This window comes from Vanacampus margaritifer, chromosome 2 (genome assembly GCF_051991255.1).
Source record: "Vanacampus margaritifer isolate UIUO_Vmar chromosome 2, RoL_Vmar_1.0, whole genome shotgun sequence".
NCBI classification, from domain to species: domain Eukaryota; kingdom Metazoa; phylum Chordata; class Actinopteri; order Syngnathiformes; family Syngnathidae; genus Vanacampus; species Vanacampus margaritifer.
In genome coordinates, this window is record NC_135433.1 from 8,956,597 (window position 1) to 8,982,054 (window position 25,458).

The 25,458-nt window shown below is 40.3% G+C and overlaps 2 protein-coding genes across 3 annotated transcripts in view; both read right to left on the bottom strand.

Annotated features, from left to right (window-relative positions):
- Positions 1-22,355, bottom strand: part of angptl4 (angiopoietin-like 4) — a 31,484-nt gene extending 9,129 nt beyond the window's left edge. Inside the window, exons 1-6 of one of the 2 annotated variants that reach the window (XM_077557225.1) lie at positions 22,282-22,355; positions 21,832-21,915; positions 21,467-21,535; positions 5,673-5,700; positions 1,097-3,930; positions 12-122 (exon numbers count right to left, since the gene is read on the bottom strand). In XM_077557225.1, the coding sequence (XP_077413351.1) occupies positions 12-122; positions 1,097-1,582 (597 nt within the window). In that variant the 5' untranslated portion in view covers positions 1,583-3,930; positions 5,673-5,700; positions 21,467-21,535; positions 21,832-21,915; positions 22,282-22,355. Of the gene's footprint in view, positions 1-11; positions 123-1,096; positions 4,700-5,672; positions 5,701-21,466; positions 21,536-21,831; positions 21,916-22,281 lie in introns of those variants that run through there. The other variant, XM_077557226.1, reaches the window with a different exon arrangement.
- Positions 22,356-23,374: 1,019 nt separating this feature from the next.
- On the bottom strand, positions 23,375-24,695 carry rps28 (ribosomal protein S28). The gene is made up of 4 exons (XM_077558111.1): positions 24,615-24,695; positions 24,268-24,315; positions 23,624-23,746; positions 23,375-23,478 (listed from the first exon to the last, which is right to left on the bottom strand). Exons 1-3 carry the CDS (start codon positions 24,651-24,653, stop codon positions 23,624-23,626), a joined length of 210 nt encoding a protein of 69 aa, XP_077414237.1. The 5' UTR covers positions 24,654-24,695; the 3' UTR covers positions 23,375-23,478.
- Positions 24,696-25,458: the final 763 nt, after the last annotated feature.

A 25,458-nucleotide genomic window follows, 5' to 3' on the forward strand; every position in this document is an offset into this window, starting at 1 on the left:
AAGGTGCTCACCTGACTTTGCAGGGTTCTAATGCGCACGTTCTGCTTGTCGAGCTTCTCCTGCTGGAGTCTCATGCGTGCCATCAGATCATCGATGCGTCGGTTTTGAGCCTCCAGCATCATCTAAAAGGAAACAACGCACACATTGATGCCAAATCCGGCATGTAAACATATTTCATGACCCCCCCCCCCCCCCCCCCCCCCCCCCCAAACTTGCAAGTGCAGCTTTTCATTGAAACAAAAGTGAAACTGCACCAATTTCCTTCCAACGACCAGGGCGCACCTTTAGTGGTTTGTAATTCACCGCACGCGCGCGCGCGCACACCGCTTATAGTTTCACTATCGGCTCATTCATACAGAAAAGAACATTTGTAACGTGAAAGTAGTTCATGCAGCTTGTGTTTCCACGCACGTACAACACGTACTTGCTTAATGACGCGCGACGCTGGCGACCCAACCCCCCGCTCCTCCTGCTCACAGTACTACACACATTTCTTGCCAAAATATAAATAGAACTTGCGTGTAAAAATATGACTCTATGGCCACAATATATAAATGAATTTGTGGACACGGATAGCCAGTACCACTATTATATCATTCCCGGACAGACGATAACGTGAATTAAGCGCACCTTCCTGGAGGACATCCGGGTTTGCTGTTTCTCGTGGAGGTGCGCTTCATTTTCTTTGAACAGATGTCCCAGATTTTTCAAGGGAATGATACTAAGCGCTTAAATAAGTATTTATGCGTACATTACATTATAATATTTACTTCTTCTCATGCCATGTCTGGGGTTTGTAGTTTTCCTTTTAAGAGTGGTCAACAGTGCTTACTAATTTAATTTAAAAAAAAGACGTTTTAAGGCATAAAAACTTGATTCTGTTTGAATTTTCCTGAATCTGTCTCTTTAGAATAGAACGTTTGATTCTAATACATTTGTTTATGCAGGTATTCCAGTAAGACTAGAGGTTTTATTTCATTTTTATTAGTGCGTTGACAATGTAAAGCATTTTGTGAGTGCTCTGCGAAAAGTATGAAATGAACACAATTGACTTATTGACTTAGCGAGGTCATCCTAGCAGTAAAAGTCTTCTTACCTGGATGCTGTGCGCGTCCGTGCCGTTCTTGGCGTCGCCTTGCACAGAGTTGTCCAGCCTCTCCTCCAGCCGGCTCAGCCGGTCCCTCACGGCCGCCCTCTCCTGCCGCATCTCGTCCGTCTTCTCCCTCAGCTCGGCCGTGACGTTGAGCAGCTGCCCCTCTCGGTCCTCCAGCCCCCGGGCCCGAGCCTTCAGGACCTCCCCGTCGGCCCTCAGCCTCTGGCTCTCCTTGCCCAGCTCGCCGACGGTGCGGTTGTAGACCTTGATCTTGGTGAAGATGTCCCTCATCTGGACTTTGGTTTTGTCCACGTGCTCCTTGAGACCCTGGCCCAGCTGCAGGAGTCCGTGGGCGATGACATTGACATCATCCCAGGCTGCGTACTGCACACGTTTCTCCTTCTCTGTGCTCCCTTTCCTCTCAAATGGGAAACCGGTGGCCATGATGAGCACCAGGCACAGGGTCAGAGTTGCTAGGGTGGTCTTCATTGTCTTCAGGTGTCTTGTCTCCTCTTTTCGGTTGGAATGTTCGAGCTGTGGCTCCTGGCCGGACAGTCAAAGCTCAGCTGTTATATACTTCCACAACCCTCATGTGTAAGCTGCAAGCGGCTTGCCATTGGTTCCCTCAGGAGAAGGAGGGGAGCGCCCTCGCTCAGATTTCTCTCCCTCCTCCAACTCTGTTCATGTCAGAGGCGGAGGGGAGGAATCGAGATTATACAAAACGATCAAACCTCTCGGGAGATATCGTGTACATTGGACATTGTACGCCATGTGACGCGACATGACATTCCTTTGCCGGTATCGAAATCGACAGGGGAAGGTCAGAGTTCATGACTTACTTGATGAGCAATCATCTTTTATGGCTTTTTTTACAGAAGATCACCTTTAGAGTTGCGCACCTTCAGTGTAGTATTACCACAATGTGCCACAACATGCCGCTTACGCAAGCGATGAAGTATAATTCAAAGCCTGAAGAAGAGGCAGAGAAGGCCCCCAACAAAGAGCACAAACAGTATGCTTATGTGTATTGTTGTTTGGTCAACCGTTTTAGTTTAAAATAACTTTCGTTTACCATGGGGTCTTCTTTTGGACCAATTTTAAATCCAATCCGTTGGTGTAGTATAATAGCTGCTAGCTAGCGCTTAAGCTAAGCAACCATTTTTGTATTTGGTCTCCCTTGCTAGGACGGCATGTGAGGCCTGCTTAACAATTTAATGCTCTTTAGAACGCAACATGACAACAATGGAGTTAGCCCACTCTTTGTAAGGAAATATTTGTTTGGAAATTGGAAAAAGTTTCAGGTCAACCAGTGATACTGTTTTCATCCACCAAAGAGTTATTAGAGTAATTACAACCACCACATTGAGCATAATGGTGAATCCTATTTTGAATCATTTTTGTTGTTGTTTTTATTTGTTTCTATTCCAGTCTGTAAATGTCAGTGGAAACAAAACAAAAAAAGATCCCAATTTGCTCAACCCTTAGTTAAAATCAGCATGCAAATTACATTCAGTTGTCATATACCAGTAAAACTACTGAGAATTTAAAATAAAATCTATTTGAATTGATGGAATCTAAAATAAATAAAAGCTGAAATGATATAGTTGACGATCAACGTAACAATGACAGAAATGGATTTCACTTTCGATCATATAAACAAGGAAGGATACTCATATTTTCAGATTATGACCATCAATAAAATCAGTTAAAAAAAATAATATTCCGCTAAGTATGTTTTAGGGTTTGACTGATAATGTCTTTTTTTTTGGATTTTTTTTTCTGACAGTATTTGGAAAAAAATTATAAAAATTCCAAAAAAAAAAAGTCAGCCGATTAATTGAAAGAAAAAAACCTTAAATTTTGGTCCCTTAACATTTTAAATATATGACTTACCGCCAAAACATTCAGTTAACTTTACAACAAAAAGAAAAATCAGCAAAAATTGACTTTTTTGCCAACTTTTTGAAGGGGGTGTGTGTGGGGGGGGTGTTCGTCATTATCTTTGTCTTAAAAAAATATATAGATTTTTTTTTGAAGTTAATAATTTAAGACATTTACAAGAAAAAAGTAGTTTACTATGATTATTCCAAGAACATACAAGACAAGAACATTATTTTGGCAAAACTGATAATAAAAAAGCTCTAAAAGACATTCTTTATGGTATTTAAAATTATTTACACTTGGGCATAACTTCAGTTGTGTTGGCATCTTATTCCATTTGCCTGTAGCGTAACAGCTAAATGCTGATGCACCATGTTTGCTTTCAACTCCGGGGCTCTATTAATTGACCCGAGACTGCTGACCTTAGAACCCCACTGGGTTCATATTCAATTCATATTTCTTTAATGTAGTCAATGTCTAAGCGGTTCAGTGATTTATAGACCAGCGGCATCATTTGAAAATCGATTCTACAACTGACTGATGATACCACATCGGAGACTATGTGCCTTATTCATGGATATTCGGCTGGGAGGCTGAACCAGTGTGAGAATTAGGGGAAAGTTCACAGCACAAAAAAGGGCCACATTACAAGCTTCTTTTTCTTCCCTTTTTTTTTTTACAACCTCCGCCGAGAGCTGTATGTAATGCAGGGCCGCACCACAAAGAAAGATGGGAGCGCCTTTAACCCTCTCCTGTCTACAGAGCAATGCAGACAAAGTAGGTGAAAGGTAACTGCTGACTGCTGACAGCGGCTGGGGGGGAAGTCGGTGCAAGCAGAGGAATTATTGGGCCCTCGCTTACGTGTCTGGAATGTAACAAACATGCTTTATGCTCCCAAAAGCCTTGGCAAAGTGAGTGTGGTTTTTCCGCCAGGAGAGCCAAAAGCTGCTGAGTTCCTGGCACAAAAAAAAAGAAAAGAAAAAAATCTTCTTGCTGTTTTTAGTCGTTTACAGGAAACAGTTGTTGTTAATAAGAACAACTGAGAAAATGTGTTGCAAGGAAATTAGCATTGGAATTGTATTGTTGTAAAGGTGAATGTAGAAATATTCGCATATGGCGCAGCTAAGTGGCATTTTCACATGAATTTAATTAAAAAAAAATTGTTCTCACTAAAAGCATCCAGTGGTCACTAAAAATTTATTTTAGATCAAGCCAGTTTGTTTTAGATCAAATTTAAACAATGAGGCCATCGTCATGTAATGGACATATCAATCATTCCATTATCACATTATATTGAATATGTAAAATCCCTAATTCTATTTTTATTTTTATATTTTAACCAAACAGCAGTGTATCTCGTGGAAATATTCCGGAATCTTTGCGGCCGGTTGGGTGTTGCTAACCAGTGACGGATCTACACCTCAAAACAGCTGCTGATTCAATTTCCCAAAATGGCCGCTCCCATCGCAACCGGCATGCTGACCTTTTACACAGATTCCAAGCATGGAACATCTGTAAATCCCTTGAACCCCTCACCCCTCCCCTCACTTTTCTTAGTCATTTAGCAGTTGATGGAGAGTGGGTGGAACATATGGAGAAAGATGCGGGAAGAAAAGCAAACACTAGAACACATTAAAGACAGTTGTTTATTTTCTAAATATTAAATATAACACATTACATTAACTCATTCACTGCCATTGACGGCTATAGACGTCAAAAATTCATTTGAACTATTTCTATTAGTTTGATATTTTTCCAACTTTTGTTAACAAAAGTATGAAAACCTAGATTTTTTTACTGTACATTTAGAACAGACATAAAATTTGTGATTAATCGTGAGTTAACTAGTGAAGTCCTGTGATTAATTACATAAAAAAATTGTAATCGTCCGACACCCCTAATTTTTTAAATAATTTTTTCTTTAAAAAAAAAACATACAAATTTGTAATCGTAATTAATTGCATGACTTCCCTAGTTAACTCACAATTAATCACAAATTTATTAACTCTTTGACTGCCAGATATTTTCAGAAAAGGGATGCCGTGGGTGCTAGCCGATTTAAGCATTTTGGCTGATCTTTCAAGATCCACAGAAAATTATGTGTTTGGACTATGGAAACACACATACTACCAATTGAAAGATTGAACTCTCATCTTTCATCAGAAAAAAAAAGTTTGTTTCTACCTTATTCCGTTTTTCAGTAATCAACAATAGAAAATGGTTAGTTTCACCTCTGTTTTGAAACAAACGTCTTTTAACGTCTTTGGCACTCCTCCCTAGGATTTTACTAAACATTATTTAACGTTTTTGGCAGTCAAAGAGATATCTGTTCTAAATGTAAAAAAAAAAATCTAGGTTTTCATACTCTTGTTAACAAAAATGGAAAAAAAATGTTAAACTAATAGAAATAGTTCAAATGAATTTTTGACATCTATAGCTGTCAATGGCAGTGATTGAGTTAATATACATGATATCGGGTAGTTTTATATATTCCATTTTCATTCAATATTAAACCTGGATTAAACTTTGATTTTTGTGCCCTCCATTTCTGCCAACAATATTGAATACTTATTGTTAAGTGTCTCCTATAGGGATTATAGCGACTATAATAAATCTAATAATAATAATAAAACTACAAGAAGGGACTGAGGTTGAGTTACAAAGCATCCATCCATTCACTTTCTTCTTTACTACTTACCCTGTTCATGGTCAGCCTGGACTGGTTGCTAAGGCAGACAAAAAAAACAAGTTACACAACATTCCAACGGGTAAAGCATTAAGTGGAATACTAAATATTATGTAAGACTAAAACCTGCAAAAGGAAGAAGTTAGAACAAGAGTAAAGTGCAAGAAAAAATAAAATCAAAACATAAATCACTAAAACATACAAAAACTGAACAGAGGTACCTGAAACAAGGTGACAATTATTATTTTTTTTAAATAAACCTTAGTCCAACACCTCATTTACATAATGTGTAATCAAATACAGCAATGAATAACCAAGGAGAGGACGTCTCTCAGCATGAACAACAATATCGTCCAGGGGTGTCAAACTTTTTTGCGTGTGTCATGAGCCACATTATAGTTGCGGTTATGGCGGTGAAACCATATCAGAATCAGATTTATCTATCATGTCAATGTCCTTGAGCGACCCAGCCCGAGCTCATACTTGAATCCCATCATCAAACATCTGGAGAGAGAGCGAGCTGTAAATAGCCGTGCATCGACGCTTCCCGTCCAAACCTGATGGAGTTGGAGAAGTGCTGCCAAACTTTATTTGGTGCCAATCAGAAGCACTTTTAACTCATTCACTGCCATTGACGGCTATAAACGTCAAAAATTCATTTGAACTATTTCTAATAATCTAATCAGATTGCTTCTATGAATAGCCCACTTATCCTCATCCATGACTCAACATAAACTAAATCTTAACTCATTCACTGCCATTGACGACTTTAGACGTCAAAAATTCATTTGAACTATTTCTATTAGTTTCTCATTTTTCCCCACTTTTGTTAACAAGAGAATGAAAACTTATTTAAAAAAATTATTGTACATTTAGAACAGATATAACATTTGTGATTAATCCTGAGTTAACTATTAAAGTCATGCAATTAATTACAATTAAAATTTTCGTCTGATACCCCTAATTTTGAATAATCTTTTCTTCTTTTTTTTTTAAATTAGGGGCATCAGGCGATTAATTTTTTAAAATGTAATTAATCACATGACTTCACTAGTTAACTCACGATTCATCACTAATTTTATATCTGTTCTAAATGTACAGTAAATTTTTTATATAGGTTTTCATACTCTTGTTAACAAAAGTGGAAAAAATGTGAAACTAATAAATAGTTCAAATGAAATTTTGACGTCTATAGCCGTCAATGGCAGTAAATGAGTTAATGAAAGGTAGCCTTGATTGGTGTTCTTTGCTCTAATTACAAGTCATCAATTAATTTGCACAATTATATGAAATGTATAATGATGAATTGTAGCACATCCAAAATGTACAGGGTATTTAAAATACGAACGCAAATCATTTGTATTAGACAATATATGTGAAATTACCGACATTAAATGTGGATGTGAATGATGTAACCTCAGACCGGGGCGACGGTTCATCTTCCAGCGGGAAGCACCCCGAAGCACGTAGCCAAGATCTCAAAGGAGTGACTTAAGGACAGCATGTCAATGTCCTTGAGCGACCCAGCCCGAGCTCATACTTGAATCCCACCATCAAACATCTGGGGAGAGAGCGAGCTGTAAATAGCCGTGCATCGACGCTTCCCGTCCAAACCTGATGGAGTTGGAGAAGTGCTGCCAAACTTTATTTGGTGTCAATCAGAAGCACTTTTAACTCATTCACTGCCATTGACGGCTATAAACGTCAAAAATTCATTTGAACTATTTCTAATAGTTAACATTTTTTTCCCACTTTTCCTAAGAGTATGAAAATGTACATTTAGAACAGATGTACAATTTGTGATTAATCGTGAGTTAACTATTGAAGTCAAGCGATTAATTACGATTAAAAAATTGAATCGCCTGACACCCCTAATTTTTAATAATCATCTCGTCAGGCGATTCATTTTTTTTATTGTAATTAATCGCATGACTTCACTAGTTAACTCACGATTAATCACAAATTGTACATCTGTTCTAAATGTACATTTTCATACTCTTGTTAATAAAAGAGGGAAAAAAATGTTAAACTATTAGAAATAGTTCAAATGAATTTTTGACGTTTATAGCCGTCAATGAGTTAAAAGTGCTTCTGATTGGCACCAAATAAAGTTTGGCAACACTTCTCCAACTCCATCAGGTTTGGATGGGAAGCGTCGATGCACGGCTATTTACAGCTCGCTCTCTCCCCAGATGTTTGATGATGGGATTCAAGTATGAGCTCGGGCTGGGTCGCTCAAGGACATTGACATGTTCTAAATGTACAATAAAAAAATCTAGGTTTTCAAACTCTTGTTAACAAATGTATAAAAAAAATGTTAAACTAATAGAAATAGTTAAAATTATTATTTTTACGTCTATAACCGTCAATTGCAGTGAATGAGTTAATTGTGATGTGTGTGAGATGTTATGAGGGTGTGCACACTTGTGCAACCATATTTTTTTCAGTTTATAATGTGTACTTTCCCCCTTGATATTATAAAACAAATTCTATTGAATTTACAGGTCATAGGCTATAATCATTGAAATGGTTTACTCTGTCATTTTTTTGGAATCACAAAAACCTGACATTTGAACAGGGGTGTGTAGACTTTTATATCTACTGTATCTAATGACATGACAAATCATAAAACATTTAAATAACATACATCACACTCTATGAAGTTACAAGGGCTTGATTGATTAAGAAGGCAGGTCAGATTGACATGGCAACACAGAGAGGCTGAAATCTGATTGGACCAAAAATATAAAATAAAATTGCAGCTGAGAAACACAGCAAAATGAATGGGACAGAATACATAATACAATTTTCTTAATCAATTATTACAATTTAAATTATAAATGAAAGTCACTAATTCTAATAGTGTTAAAGCCTGACAATAAGACATGGATTGTTTTGTTTTTGTTTTCACGTTAGAACTGATTGTGACAAAAAAATTATTCTCAATCTATCTTCAATTATCCATTGATTTAGAAAAAGGCTGGTTAAGTGAAGTACCTGCTGCATGCACCTAAAATTATAATATACTTTATATTAAATGAATAAATCATGAATTCTATTTCCATTGGAAACCCAGTGGCTGTCCATTCTGTGGCTGAAAAGAGAGCTGCGCTTTGACGGCTTCTGTTTTTCTGCCAGTAAAGCTCACTACTGCCGCCTAGTGGCGTTAGACATGCACAAAACTGTTCCTTTTGCCCAACCTTGTCTCTTTATATTGAGAGCGTACATGCATGGATATGAAGAAGATCAAATAAATGCTCAAACGCTCTCACATGCTACTAGTATGCAATTGCACACACTAGTGCATGACAAGTAGTAACAAGTAGGACATTTTTGTAAGATGTATGACATTTCTGCAAACTTACAGGTGCACTATTTGAACAATTACATGTTACTACTGGCGTGGCAATTCTGACAGTTAACATCCAGCACTTCACTAGTTGTGCTAGTAGTGTGCAGATAAATAAATTGCATACTAGGACATGGGCCTTAAGATGGCTATGAAGCTATCAAGGATATTGAATAAATGACTTTGTTCAGTATGGAACTGTGCAATTAAAAGTTGACAAGTTCCGCATGCTACTAGTGATTTTACCAGTTGAGATAGCATCTGCTCTTTACTAGTAGTACTAGTAGCATGCAAATGTACAGTTGTTCTACTAGTGATTCTTAAATTGTGGTACACCCGCTTCCTCTCGTTTTTTGTGAAAGAATCACTGAATAATGTTACAGTGGCTTAAAGGGGAAGCAGCAATACCCAGCAGTTTTTGTCAGTTTTAGAAGGCGGCCATTTTGTCACTTGCTGTCGACTGAAGATGACATCACAGTTGCTCAGGTCACAACCAATCACAGCTCAGCTTCGGAAAACAGGTGAGCTGTGATTGGTTGTTACATGAGCTCTGAGCACCTGTGACGTCATCTTCAGTCGACAGCAAGCGGCAAAATGGCCGCCCCCTGAGATGGATAAAAATGGCTGCGTTTTGCTACATAACTCATATTCCCAAAATGTAATATTAATCAGAATGTCATGTTTAGATGAGTGAGGTCACACATATTATTGTTAAGAAATGTTAAGATTGACTTTTTTTTAATGAAATATTAAAAACACGTGCACATTCATCAGGCTTGCACGTGCATGGATGTGTTTGCATGACAGAGAAACATACTTTTTTTTTTATCCATCCTGCACTGCTTAACCCTGAAAGTTCGCTCTCATTGTTTCCTTCATCTTCAATTTTTGTCCATCTCGCGGGCCAAATGAGCCCTGCAGCTGGCCTGGCAGGATGCAGAAAAGCACAGAATGTACAAATTGTGCATACATGGACTGTATAGACTGTGGTTGACCTCAGCAGCTGCGTGCGCTCCGAGTTGCTAATGGCGCATGAAATAGCGCCGTGCCCTCATTTACAGTGTTTTGGAGACATCCAAGACTGGAAACGTTCGCTGAGCACTCACTGTGTTTAACATGCATCGTTTATCTTCGGTATTCTCACTTAAGACAAGAGTGCGTGCGTGCGAGCGTGAGCGGGTCAGTTGGAAAACGAAGCTCCCTGCGAGATATATTAGGATGATTATATTCCCTTCGCGAGACAGAAGACAGGACTTTTAAAAAGGTCAGGCGGAGATCCCATGCTTAAAATCACGCAAACGCATGTTTGTTATGTCAGGGGACACTTTTCTCTGACCAACATGTCTCCAAGGTGCTGAGTTTATCTCCTCAAAGTTTGCAACTCTGAATCCCCAATCAGACCCCCCCCACCCCCCCCCCTTTTTATTTTCCGCATTTCTACTGAGGTTCCATGCCTGATTCCCATGAACTAATTGACCTCTCTGGAAACTTTCAAAGCAAGCAAGCCAATGGGAGAATTTAAGTCATCATAATGATACAAATGTGTTAACAATCCTTAATAGGCTCTTTTGCAATTAAGGAAAACTACCCAGGCTAATCCACTTTGTTATTTATGCGTTTGACACAGCACTGGCTGTGTGACCTCTGACCATCTGCTTAATTGGCTCAGTAATCTTCTGATCCGGGGTTAATCTCACCAATCCGGACGACTAACTGCTGTAGAGTGGCCCTGCAAAGTAACGTTAGCTTTGTTAGCTGAAATCATCTTGAAAGCTAGATACATTTACAAAATAATTTCCTCGCTCAATAGTGCGGTAACACCTTCAAGCTCAGGCCAGAAGACTGGGAGCTTGAAAGTTCTACTTATGATTTTAGGTATTCCCAGTATCACACTTTTCTGCACGGAGATGCCGGATGTAGTTCTTGGTATCTGCTTGAGGATTACTGGCCCCAGTGTTGCCTTGACCCTCCACATTTTCTCTCATTCTTTCTTCCGCCGCCTCTTCAATTTGTCGGTGGTACATGCCATGCAGGGGCTTGTCATTCCATGACAGTCCATCTGGCTCCTTCTCCTTACTGGGCTTCTGCTGCCTGAGGCATTCACTAAGCAGGTCATCCCTGGGGGCCATCTTCTTGTTATTTCCTGGATATTGCCCATGGTGTTCAGTAGTCCAGTAGTGAGTAGTCCTCTTTCCATTTTATGTACAGCCAAAGGATGCTGGATTTGGGGTGGAAGCCTCCATACATTGTAAGGACCTTTCTTGTCTTGATATCAGTGTCTTGCCCTAGATGGCTCAGTCTGTAAGAACAATGACTTGAACACAGGGGGCCAAGGTTCAAATCCCAGTCAGTGTGAACAGGAACATCTCTGAGTGGGTCTTTAGGGAAGACCCTGCCCACATCAACAAGGTCTGCATCAGGTGTTGGGGAACAAGGGAACTCTGGTGAGAACTGGTCTGCTGGAACTGGAGTAAGTCATTCATGGAGCAAGATGCTGATGGACTGCTACTACGGTAGTAACACCAGCGAGAGGGGCTACACGGAGAGAATGCTGGAGGCATGGATTCAAACATTATCAAAAGCAAGTTGCTATCACACTGGCAGTAAGGGATGTCGTCAAGCTGAAGAAGGAGTCCCATCGGGCCTTTTTGGCCTGTGGGACTCCGGAGGCAGCTGACAGGTACCGGCTGGCTAAGCGGAATGCGGCTTCGGCGGTCGCTCAGGCAAAAACTCGGACATGGGAGGAGTTTGGTGAGGTCATGGAAAACGACTTCCGGATGGCTTTGAGGAAATTTTGGTCCACCATCCGGCGTCTCAGGAGGGGAAAGCAATGCACCCTCAACACTGTGTTTAGTGGAGATGGGGTGCTGCTGACCTCGACTCGGGACGTCGTGAGTCGGTGGGCAGAGTCGACGTCCTCCTCAATTCCACCGACACGTCTTCCTTTAAGGAAGCAGAGTCTGGGGACTCTGAGGTGGGCTCTCCTATCTCGGGGTTTGAAGTCACTGAGGTGGTTGGAAAGCTCCTCGGTGGCAAGACCCCGGGGGTGGATGAGATCCGCCCGGAGTTCCTAAAGGTTCTGAATGTTGTGGGGCTGTCGTGGTTGACACGCCTCTACAACATCGCGTGGACATCGAGGACATCGAGGACAGTGCCTATGGATTGACAGACCGGGGAGGTGGTCCCCCTCTTTATGAAGGGGGACCGGACGGTGTGTTCCAACTATTGAGGGATCACACTCCTCAGACTCCCTGGTAAGGTCTATTCAGGGGTGCTGGAGAGGAGGGTCCGTGGGGAAGTCAAAACTCAGATTCAGGAAGAGCAGTGTGGTTTTTCGGTTCCAGCCGTGGAACAGTGGACCAGCTCTTTACCCTGCAGGGTCCTCGAGGGTGCGTGGGAGTTCGCCCAACCAGTCTACATGTGTTTTGTGGATTTGGAGAAGGGCGTTCGACCGGGTCCCTCGGGGAGTGCTTTGGGAGTATGGGGTACAGAGCCCCTTGATACAGGCTGTGCGGTCCCTGTAAGAATGGTGCCAGAGCTTAGTCCGCATTGCCGGCAGTAAGTCTGACTTGTTTCCAGTAAGGGTTGGACTCCGCCAAGACTGCCCTTTGTCACCGATTCATTTCATAACTTTTATGGACAGAATTTCTAGGCACAGCAGTGGCGTTGAGGGGGTCCGGTTTGGTGGCCTCAGAAAAGCCTTAAGAAAGAACTGCCCAAGAAATACAGAAAGCTGTCCACAAATGAGGAACTTGAGACTACCAAGTGAAGACTCACACCTTAGCTACTAGCCTGACGAGGACCACGAGAGCGGTAGAGGCAAGGAGAGTAAACATGTTGTTATGCAACCAACGGGTTAAGGTCTACTCTCAGTGGCAAGATAGCAAGAACGAAATAGACCCAACCATATACTTAATATATTATTTAATCTCTTCGTTATAAGACTCAAATGTGGCCCTCTTGCCCTCCCCCGGGTTTAGTCCCAAGTCTGCCAGCATGTGGATGAGCAGCTGACAGTGCAGCCGTGTGCCGGGCCAGAGTTCACAAAGTTTTGTTTTGCTGCTTTTCTCCACGGCGGCCATCAACAGCCAAGCATGTGAGCCTCTCGTCTGCGTGTGCACCTGCTGTTGTTGTGCCGTGAATGAATTGTGGTGAAAAAGACATTTGGTATGCCATGTGAGCGGCAGGGTAGATTGAGCCTTTTAAAAATAAATGCCCGTCTTGTTTTCACGGCCTTCGTACGATGAAGTCTCGCCTTTTGCTCTTTGGCTCGCTTTTGAAAGGCAATCAACATTGCCGAGGCCGTGTTTGGCTTTTTGTGGTCGGCCGTCAAGCGTTTCTTCCTTTTTATGCTTATTTTCCCTCATTGCGGTACATCGCTCTTGCTCCTATGTGTGTTGTTTGATCACGCGGGATTTTCCAGCAGCTTTCATGTGTTTCCAGAGAGCTGGTGAATTCAAGTTCTGTGCTTCTGCAACAGGTCAAAATACAAACACTGCTGGGGCATATGAGTGGGAAATGATCTGATTTCACTTAATTGGTCTGAAAATTGTTATTTACTACAAATAATGTTGCTCTCCCTATGCCTGTGACATATAGTGAGAGGCCGAACAATTAAACGCTCATTCACGAGATGGCAGAATGTACAATTTAATCCGGGACATTTTCGCTACAATTATTGTTTTAGGGGCGCGGGCCGTGTTGGGTTGGGGGGCGCTCCGGGCTCCTGGGTTTGCTCTCCGGCCGGTGGCCCCCACGGGGCCCGGGGGTTGTACCGTGGCGCTGCCGCGGCCTGGGGGGCTCTGAGGAGGTTGTGCATGTCCAGTCCTGGCCGAGGTCGACGTCTCCCTTCTTTGGTGGAGGTTTTCATGCATGCCAGATCCACCACACCACCCTCTACCGAAATTCAAATACAATCTGCTTCTTCCTCAGGTCATTGAATCGGTGGAGGCTGATGTCTGTGGATCTCACTCTGCTTCATCTATCCTTCCTTCCTTTCTTCAGTATTTCCTTTGGTCTCTTGAGGTCTCCCTAGTTTGTTGGAATTTAGATATTTCTGGGGTTGGTGAAAAATTCAGGTTTGTAATCCTGTGGGTAGTAGGTGGTGTCTGGTTGGTGTTGGATTTCACTTCTCTTTTTTTCTTTGATCCTTCCTCGGGTCTCCTGACAACTTCACGACTAGCGGGATTCTGAAGTCTTCGGTTTAGGTGAAGGGTATGGGATTTTTAATAGGTTTCAGGTGAATTAATGAGCACAAACAAGCATGCACATATGCACACGCACACACACACACACACACAAAGGAGAGAGCAATGATGATGGCATGTTGAATTGGTAAGATTACCGAATGAACAATACTGAGCTCTCTCAAAAAAAAGTGTTTTAGTTTGTTCTATAAATATAAGATGTACACTCAAAAAAAAATGGGTAAAAAAAAAAAAGGTCAAAAAGGGACTGACCCAACTGCTTAGGTTCATGATTTAAACCAACATGTTGGGTGAAATGAATAACACACAAAAGAAGCCCAAAAATGAGAGCTTCTGTAAAATAAAAAAATAAATAATTTTTGGTTGTCAAAATGAATTGCTCACAAAACAACCCCAAAAAATGGGCTTGGGTTATCCTTATGACCCAACTTTCTGGTTTACATGAATAAACCCAAAAAAAAGGCCTAAAAAAATGGGTAGTTTTATTAAAGTAAATAAATAAATTGTTGTTTAACGAGATTTTGATTTAACCTAACTTTTGGTAACCTATATATATATATATTTTAAATTGGGTTGTTTTGTGGGTTATTTTTTTGACCCAATTTTTTGCATGCATAACCGAAAAAGTTGGGTTGGTCACAAAAACAAAAACGTTGTTTTGTAAAATAAATGAATAAACAAATAAATACACAACAATAAAAATTGATTTGTTAATTGAGTCATTCATTTGACTTGACTGTTTGGTTTGCATGCATATAACCCAAAACGTTGGGTCGGTCAAAAAAAAAAAAGTTGTTTTGTTAAATAAATAAAGACATAAATAAATGCATAATAATATAAATATATTTGTTTATTGGGTTATTCATTTGATCCAACTTTAGTCTAAATAAATAACCCAAAGTATTGGGTTGGTCCCCAAAAAATAGGTTGTTTTGTGAGTTATTACGTTAAGTTTTTGGTTTAAATAAATAAACCAGAATGTTGGGTCAGTCCCTTTTTGACCCAATTTGGGTTATTTTTGACCCAACTATTTGTAGAAATAGCCTCAGTTAGTTTTATTTTCTTTCTCTCTCTAATTTTATGAATGAAAATGTTTTCCCATTTTAGTTTGAGTTATTTTGTTCGTTTTCGGTCACAACAATAACCCCGGTTGCTATTCATACAACAGAGGAATCCAAGGCTTCCTGCAAATGCAGCAAAAAGCCGCTAACAGAGAAACGTCTGCACCTTGTCAACTTTCGCCTGCTTAATCCAGCAGCACCATCTTCAAAAGATGGCGCACGTCGAACGTAAACTGTGCTAAACTTGCCTAAACTTGCTTAAGTACTTGGAAGCATGCCGTGTCAAATACTGAAAGATTGATAAAAAAAAAAAAATCTATGTGAAAGTGAGGAAGAGACAGCAGATGTTGCAAAAGCCAACGTCCTGTAGTAACCTCCTGACTTGAGTGTATTAATGGCATCCCATGGGGCCCATTTGTGAAGTTCAGGGCCTTGACCCCGAGTCACGGCCCAGTTCCGAGGCCTCTCTCCCCCCTTGGAGGCTCCGTGACGTTCCTGCTGTGCATCCTGTTAGCCAGCATGGGAGAAACAAAAGCTTTATAGTCTCCTGCCAAGTTCCACTCAGTTCCATCAACAGAGCAAATATAGCAAAGGATTATGGAGTCAGTGCAAGTCAAACATGGAACATTGCGGGGTTGTAGGAGATACGTTTTTGCACTTTAAGTACATCTGCCAATGCTCAGTTTGGACAGAGATGTATCAATTTAATATTTTTTTGTAGTTTGTGAGCTTTATTATCTGTACCACCCACTTTAAGTAGCACTTGTCCAAACCAGGGTTGGGGAATCCAGGTCCAGAAAGTAAAAACCCTGAAACAGTTTTGGCTTTACCAACAGGTGCTTCTAATCAACAGGTGGAGACGAGCTCGTTTACCTGCCAGTTGAGTAGCAGCACCTGTGGCTAAATAAAGCCAATCTGTGGCAGGGTTTTTACTTCCTGGATCCGGATTCCCCTGGATTACCCAGCACTTGTACTACTAACACTTTTTTTCGTTGACAAAACGCATGCAAGCTTTCACAACAAAAATGACATTTTGCAGGTTAACGCGACATTGTAGATATTGTCCCTATTAGGTTGAAAACTAAGGGTCCTATTTTTGTAGATCGGCGACCACGCGCTAGGCATAAATATGGGTGCATCTTCTTTTGGTGTCAGGGCAAGTCTAGTCTACCCTGTTTTGGACCACATTAGGGTGAGAGTGGGGTAATTTGTAGGGATGGCAGAAATGGAGCATTGAAACAATTGATTCACCAAAAGAATCGATTTTTTGGAACGTTCGAAACATCTCCCCACAGCGACATCTGGTGGCCAAGTGTAAAATATTACAATCATCAGTGTTGGCAGCTCCCTAGTAAGGAAACTCACGATTGGCTGTCTGTCATCACCGAATTTACACAACTGGCAATCGGGCTGTAATTGTAATTGACGCCATAAGAGAGAGAAATAATATCATGGGAAACAAAAACTGAATAACCCCCACCCCGTCAAAATAAGTCTAGAAGTACAAATGAGCTTTTTGTTGCTGATACTTGGTTTGTTTTTAATTTTTCCTCTCAACATGACTTGCTATCACATTTAATCAAAAAGCTACATTTCAATGGCTTTTTTTTTGCGACAGGGGATCAAGTTTTGACAGAAATTATTAGAGAGGAAGAAGAATGACTTGCAAAAATATGACACCCGCAGCGGGAATTGAACTTGGGTTACGGATCTTTTTCTCAGCCCATTGCGCTAAACCAACCGCCGCGTTCAAGAGGATGTTGACATTTTATCATGTAGGGCGATGAATCAGCAGGGCAATTTTACACACGAAATATGCTTAGGTTGGATTTATTTCAGATTTAAGACATTTTAATGTAGTACACTCTAAAAACAGTTGGGTCAAAAGTAACCCAATTATGGATCAAAAATGGACCAATCCACTTTATAGGTCAATGTGACTCAAGTTTAAGTCAAGAAATGGGTCTTTAAGTGTAAAACAAGTCATAAATATTGGTCAGATCCTTTACTTTTTTTAAAAATTGGTTCATTTTGTATAAAACAACCCAGAAAGTTGGGAAAATTAACCCAAGTAGAGGATCGGTCCATTTTTGACCCATAGTTGGATTATTTTTGACCCAACTGTTTTTAGAGTGTGCAATGGTCGTATTTTATTTAATTTTAGAAAAAGGCAGTTGCTGAAACAATGTGACGTTTGGAGGCGTAACGGAACGCGAAAGGCAACTGTCACATGACATCCTGATTCTGAGACAGATTTAGGAACGCGATCTGAATCACAAGTTCTGTCTGGGTTCCGGTACGTACCAAAACGCAGTTTTGATTTTGCCATCACTAGTAATTCGTGCAAACAGGGGCAAGTAGTTCCACCCCTGCTAGTTAGAAAACCATAACAGAAGTTGGTCATGAGACCACATATTTTTGAAGAGACATCCATTTTGCTCATCCGGTGAAAAAGGGAGACACATGGCTTGAGAGGTAAGCACATATAAGTAAAAAAAAAAGAAAAAAAAAAAGGTTTTGCCCCTCAAAGTAAAATTTCTATGATTAAGGTTTTTTGATGGCTGTGTTGGAACTATTATAGGCAACTTTGAAAACAGTTCACACATGTTTTAGTGCGTTCGTTAAGCTACATCATGAGTCGATATGGTTAGCATGATGCTGAGGGATGCATTTTTTTTTTCAAAATGGTGGGCTTGGGGTAATTTGTGTCAAATGGACCTGGGTTAAATTGCACAATTTCCCCTAAATTATGAATATTTACTCTATATTATTGTATTTTTATTGTTGTTGTAAACTGTATTCTTACATTTGATCACTAAAATTATGTGCCAAATTGACCAAAATTCATCATGCCACCAGATACAAAAGGAAGATAATAATAATAAATCTGATTTATATAGCGCTTTCCCCCTCCGACCACCACCACCAAACATTCGCACCTTCCATACACCAGGGTGAGTAGCAATGGAGGCAATGTGTGTGAAGTGCCTTGCCCAAGGACACAACGGCACATGACATGGAGAGAGTGGGGATCGAACAGCCAACCTTCTGGTTACTGAACAACCGTCTTTACACCCTGAGCCACGGCCGCCACAAGGCAGGGTTTCAACTCCTCTTGACATTAAAATTATCTTCTTTTTTTTTTTACTTCAGTTATCAATGGCGCAATTTACCTCACTGAATTCTGACTAATGGCACAATCTACCCTGCAAGTTGTGCCACAAAACCACTTTTTTTTCTTAAGCTATATTTCTTACGGAAGTGTATTGCATTTACTTGAAGAAAAAGAAAAAAACTAATTTTTGGGAGCTTTGTTTTTTGAGTATTTTTTTTAATTGTCTGTTATTCGGAATATTTTTTTTCTATCTTAGAGAATTTTTTTTCTATCAAAAAAATATTCCGAAAAACAGGCTGAATTTTTTTTCCCCCAGAAAACCTGGAGGAAAATTACTCAGAAAAACAAGGAAACAAATTATTCCCAAGACTGAAAAAAAATAAAATAAATATATATATATATATCTTTGACCTCTGAACTTCAAGTGACTTGTTGCAGACTCGTAATAGCGGAAGCGGACACTTTGTCGCATACCTCCATATGCAATAGGATGGTCATGTTTACTTACTGGCTCTCAATAAAGGAATGAATGTGTATACTGTATTGTGGTTTGTTATCTAATCTCTGAGGGAAAACACTTTTTAAAAAATACATTCAGAAAAACAATTTTATAAAACAGAAAAATAATTATTCAGAAAAACAGAGGAAAAAAAAAAATATATATATATATAAATAAATAAAAATTAACAAAAAACAGGGGGGAAAATATTCAATAAAACTGAAAAAAATACTCCAAAAAACAAAGCTCCCCCAAAATATTTGTAAGAAAAAAAAACAGGACTTTTTTTTTGTTCAAGTAAATGCAATACACTTCCATAATTTCTCGAAGTGATTGCTCCCAGGGATGCACCACATTCTAAACTATATGAACATATTCCTGTAATCCCCTTGCGTAAAAGACACTTTAAATAAAAAATTTGGCGCATCTCACAATTTGGTGAGTGAAAGTTAGCGTAGACTGCACTTGGCGCAAAAACGGATGCATCTTCAATTTTGTACAGTTCAGTTGTATTTAACTTTCAATCTTTAAGAACGTTTATTTCAAATATTTATGTACAGTTTTGGTGGCAGAGGTCCCAAATTCAAATCCGTGCCGTAACCAGAGTTTGTGAAATGAGATTTTGAGTGACACACGAAAGCCAGTTTCAATGCATTCTAACAAGTTTCATACCGTAAAGGCCGTTTGTCCACACGATGGCGCGTTTTCGGAGTTTGAAAGCGGGCTCCAGAGTGGAAAGATTTCAAAACGCGTCCCGTACGCATCCGTCTGGACACCATATGCAGGATACTCCTCCAGTGATGACGTAATGGTCGCAGCTCGATGACGACGCATTGTCGCAGATTGATGACGTATGCGCCAATTCTCGCGTGACTGCTCGCGAACCGTCAGTTCGTCAACAACAATGGCGGATAGCCGTGTCGTAGTCGTTTTGCGCAGCCTCCTTCCCTCAAAGCGAGCGGACATGATTTGGAACAGGGCACAAGACAACAAAAAATACACACGGCAATATACCTAACAATTTAGCTAACGCTCACAAATCCCAACTGTCTTAATGCAACACGAATGAAATTTCTAAAGAGTGATTTGTCAAATTATGGCAAAGGCCCTGAAACACAACTCAGACCTTTATCCAGACGGAAGCAAAGCCGGCTTTGTTCCGCAAACAAATCTTGTACACACAGAAGCATTTCAAGACTTGCGTGTGTCCAAAAGAAGACGCTGAGGACGTTTAACAGCTGTAATGTATATGCCAAGTCTGGGGTGGCGCTGTAGCGCAGCCACACGGAGTTAACGGAAAGCGCAGAAGAAGAAAACAACATGAAAAAGACAAACACAGGAGAAGTGACAATGGCGGGTGATTCAAGTACGACACCGTTTGTTGAACACGGGAATAAAGAAGGTAAATATTTTGCTGCAAATGCATAAGCGAGCTAAGGAGGCCAAGCGAAACGACTACGACACGGCTATCCGCCATTGTTGTTGACGGACTGACGGTTACGCGAGAATTGGCGCATACGTCATCAAACTACTTCAAGGCATCGTCATCGAGCTGCGACCATTACGTCATCACCGGAGGAGTATCCTGCTTATGGGGTCCAGACGGACGCGTACGGGGGCGCGTTTTGAAATCTTTCCACTCTGGAGCCCGCTTTCAAAAGTGATCGGTTTTCGGTTTGTGGACAAACGGCCTAAACGGTAAGAAACTTGTGAGGATACGTTGAAAGTGGCTTTCGTGTGGGCGGGGCCTAAATGGGGTGGTTTAATCAGCGCAGCTGTTGGCACACCTGAAACTAATGACTAATTAGGGCCACCAATCATGGAGGAGCAGTTAGAGAGTTCAGTCCACAACCAAGAATTAACTGCCACAAATGTTACATGAATTTGGGTTATTGTGACTGTACTTGTAAAGCCAATTTTTTTTTTAGTGGCACGAGGCGTAAAAGGTTTGAGAATCTAAATGTCTTACAGCAATGATACATGAACGCACACAAAGAAAAAAAAAATATCCATGGACTGAAGAAACAGTGGCCTTGTTCTTTATTGATGTTGTGAAGTATAATGTTGCAGATAAGCATGTGAAGACATGTTTGACTGCTGCTGTTTTCTGCCGCTCGAGTCTGACCTTGGCAACATGGAGACAAATAAGGATGTGGCCTCGTTTTGTTTTGAGGAAGAGTGATGATGAGGTGCGGAATGAGGATGATGACATCACTTGGAGTTGTTTGCTAGCAAACTGTTTTTAGACAGCCAAGTCTGTTGAATAACCTCAGACCGATTCTGTTGTGTTATGAAGTTACATAATGTTGTGAATTTCATTGATTGTAATGAGTGTTTGATTTCCGAGCAATTCATGAGTCGGTTGAGAAAACGTTGTTGGCAAATGCAACCGTTCTCAACGTTTCAGTTCAGTTTTGTTGGGACATGCTTGCTCATATTTTTCACGTGACAAACACGGTAGGTCGAATTGATGCCAAATAGCTCAACTTGGGTCTCGTCTGACCACAGTCCTTTCTCACAAACCTTTGTAGCTATTTAGATGTTTACTGGGAAACGACACAAAATTATTTCTCACTTGTTGGCTGTTATCTCGTGTTGATTTTCTGGCTGGCGCATTTTCCCCCCCGAATCAGCAAATCTTGTTCTGAAAAAAACAAGCAAGGGTGTCAAGTTCATGTTAAATACTTAAAAAAAGAAAAAAATGTTAAAGTCTAGCAAACAAAATCTCTGTCAGGCGGTTTCTGGTTGTTATTTATTGATTTCACAACCAACCAACATATATTCATGCGCCAAGTTGCCAGCATTAGCAGACAAACTTTACAGCGCTTCAGTCCAAAGTAGGTCAACGTGAGGTGGGAAAGAAATGCCAAGTGATTAATTCTGAAGGATACACAAACATTGAGCTGAATATTTTGTGGACAACACACAAGTGAAACCGACCTGCTTTCCTGTTCAAACAGCCGCTGGAATCCTTCAAGAGCCGCCGGTTGGAATTCAGACACATTCCGTCACGGTCAAAAACAACTGCAACACATTTGAAATGTCAAATGTCCATATGCGACAAGAGACGCTTATGATGCTAATAAACTCAAAGTTATGAGAGGATTGTTATGGAAATACTTTTGAGCATTTATTTGATGTTCTTGGTAACAGGCCATGTACTAGTACACGTGACTCTTGGGCTTCAAGAGCAGGCCAATTCAGTACAATCGTAGATGAGTAACCCCCCCCCCCCCCCCCCCCCCAACTACTGTATGACATTTTTGCCCACTAGCAGGACAACGACATAAAAGTTAAGATAAGCCTTTATGTTCTTTTTAGTCAGCAGTGTTTTTTTTGCCCTGGAATTTTGTTGACGCAGTCTTTCTTATTGTTGAGTCATGAACTGACCTTAACTTCTTAGTGTTTTTTCGAAGTTGTCCTGGCTTCCTTTGTGATTGACTTCCTGTTCCGGTCTCGCGGTGGTTCGCTGGAATCCGGAAGTTTTCGGTATCATTTTGGAAAATGTACTTTTTAATTGCTTGTACGGGGAACCCCTGCAAAGTCACAGATGAGTTATTTAGGAACATATGCTCCCTTTCGATCTGAACATTTTGTCTAACCGCTGTTTGTGTGCTCAGGCCAAAGCAAAAGCATTACTTTGGCACCATCTAGTGGATTTTTCGGTAGTCCTTTAATGCACCTTAAATGGATACTTGACTCATTGAGAAATTTTCAGTAAATATTTAGACCAGAATTAATGTGATAACGTCATTATTTTTCATGTGCAATTAATACATTAAAAAGAGTTTTCCACTTGCTGTCAGCTGAAGATGACATCACCTGTGCTGAGGAAACGGGTAACGACCAATCTCGGCCCAGTTTGCTGATTATAGCCAGAAAACAGGTGGGCAGTTATTGGTCATTACCTATTTCCTTAGCACAGGCGATGTCATCTCCAGTCGACAGTAAGCGGAAACGTGTATTTTTAAAGGTATTAATTGTACATGAAAAACAATTTAGTTATCAAATGAACTCTGGACAAAATGTGAACTTTTTACTGCTGAAAATGGATCAGTCAAGTCCCTTTAAAAAAGTGACAGCATTCCGCTGCTTCTTTCTCAATGCAACTCAGAAAAGGCGGTGTAGACAAATTTACTGCTTTAAATACTAAGAAATCACCAGTAGTACAAGGTTCATAAAAATGTCTGGCAGAGTAATGCTGACCTCTGCTGGAGAAGAGAACTGCACAGATCAGGTGAGCATTCTTTTAATTCAGTTAGAATTTGAGACCGACTGCAGTCACAGATTTGAAAATGTACTTTCCCATGATCTCTGCTGAAATATTACTAATACTGTGATAGAACTCTATTACATTTACAATATTGTTTCAAATTAAAATCCAAAAACTTCCATTCCTGTCACCCACATAAGACTACATACAGTAAGTGCCAAGCAGAAGAACAGCAAACGTGTATAAAAAATAAGAAGAAAAAGACATGAACATTTTTCTCTCAATGACCACATTTATTTGAAAAACATTTTTAACAAGTGAGGTGTCAGCCTTGGCTTTACAGCGTCTGGTCAGCACCACAACTTGAGCAGGCTCTGCAGGGGGACGAAGAAGAGCAGTCAGAACATCAACTGAGATTTGAGAAAATAAATGCATCATATAAGAGTAGATTTGTAACTGAGCTCGAGAAACAACAACGACAACACGTTATATTGACTGTGTATGTTGCAGTGAGTTCACCTATCGCAGCCTCCTGGCTTCTCTTTCAGACTCCAGAAGCGTCAGCACATCTCCTTCCCTGACTGGGCCCTTCACGTTCCTGATGATTGAACGGTTGCTGTCGTCCATGAACTCAACACGGACCTAAGAGGAAGACCGCATTCAAAAGGGCCCAATGTTGATATCTTCATAATTTTCTGGACAGACTTTTGTGTTATACGGCCACATTTGTTTTGTTTTTTTTACAATGCCATAGTTGGTCTTTTAAAATGAGGTTTAAAAAAAAGGGGGGGGGGGCTGTATATACACAAAATGTAAAATTATGGACAATTAATGAGGCTTGATACAAGAGACTACTAAAAGAATTATATTGACAAACATCTTACGCAGTTACTTAAACACTGTTTTGGGATACAAAGTCATTTATAAAACGATTGTGGGTTCATCAATCGGAACACTTATTTTATTTAACTAAGAGAGTACAGTTGTCACTCTCATAAGTAAGCAATTGCTCATCGAAACAAGCACTGAAACATTTAGCACTACTGTCAGAATATAAAATTCCCCACAGCCAGCCACTTGTGAATATTGATTGGTCGATATGAACAAACCGTATATAAAAAAAAAAAGGTTGAACCGACATTTTAGCCTCTACAGTAGCATACCTGTGTACATTGTCCCTGGGAGCCAGTTCTTCCAAGCACCCTGGTAACCTGGAATTTCCAAACAAACGTCAATCACAACATACTCACAAAACGATTTAGAAATCTACAAAACCGGAAACCACGAGTCAACATCGACGTTTAGAAACGTTAGCTTAGCATTTGAAGTTAGCACTCGCCCCAACAGGCCTTCGTAAAGCGAAGGCGAGTCGAGAAGAGACGCTGACTAATCCGGTCAAACGGTGTCGTTTAACTCCAGAAATGTTGGTTAGTTATAGGAAATTAACCTATATATTAGCTATATATTCACGTGAATTGGACAAATCACACTTAAATTGAGCTTTTCTTACTCTTGCGAGCTTAATCGGCTGCACGCGGCTGGCGTCCATGTTGGCTGGTTCGACCGGAAAGGACGTCACAGAAAAGGCGGAAGTACTATAACAAAACGATGACGTTTTAGTTTGAAGTTTCACGTTTATTTAATTAATCTGTACCGCTTTTTTTTTTTTTTTTAACATTAGTGTACATATGTGAGAACATGAGTCTAAATAAAAAATACCCCCCCTCCCAAAAATATGCTATTAAACTGCTGACGTATGATTATACAGTACACTCGCTCACCTGAAGGGTGTGCACTTACGCTTATGTACAACACAATACAAGAGAGCAACATTTCCCCTTCCAAAAATGAGTTTTAAGTGTGCTGTATTCAAGTATCATTATTAAAAAAAATGGTGCATAAAGGTTTGAGATGAAAATTACAATTACTATATGGCATATAGTTAAAATAGTTCTGTGCATGTGACATCCACATTGTACTGCATACTGTGCTTATATTTATATAAATATAAGGCTTTTAATTTTTTTCCCCATAAATATTTTGTTGTTGAGCGAACACAGCTGTATATAAAAATGTGACATTTTGAAAGTGTAGACGTTGACAGAATACTTGGAATTTATACTTAAAAAGTCAATACACATCCCTATTCAAATACCAGGTTTTGGAGATAAGTTAAAAAAAGAGCGAGCGAGCGAGCGAGCGAGCGAGCGAGAGAGAGAGAGAGAGAGAGAGAGAGAGAGAGAGAGAGATAGAGAGAGAGAGAGAGAGAGAGAGAGAGACCAAAATAATCCATTTACTATGTTATTCCTTTGAACAATGAGATCTCACTGATGTCTGGAACTTGTCTGTAGTGT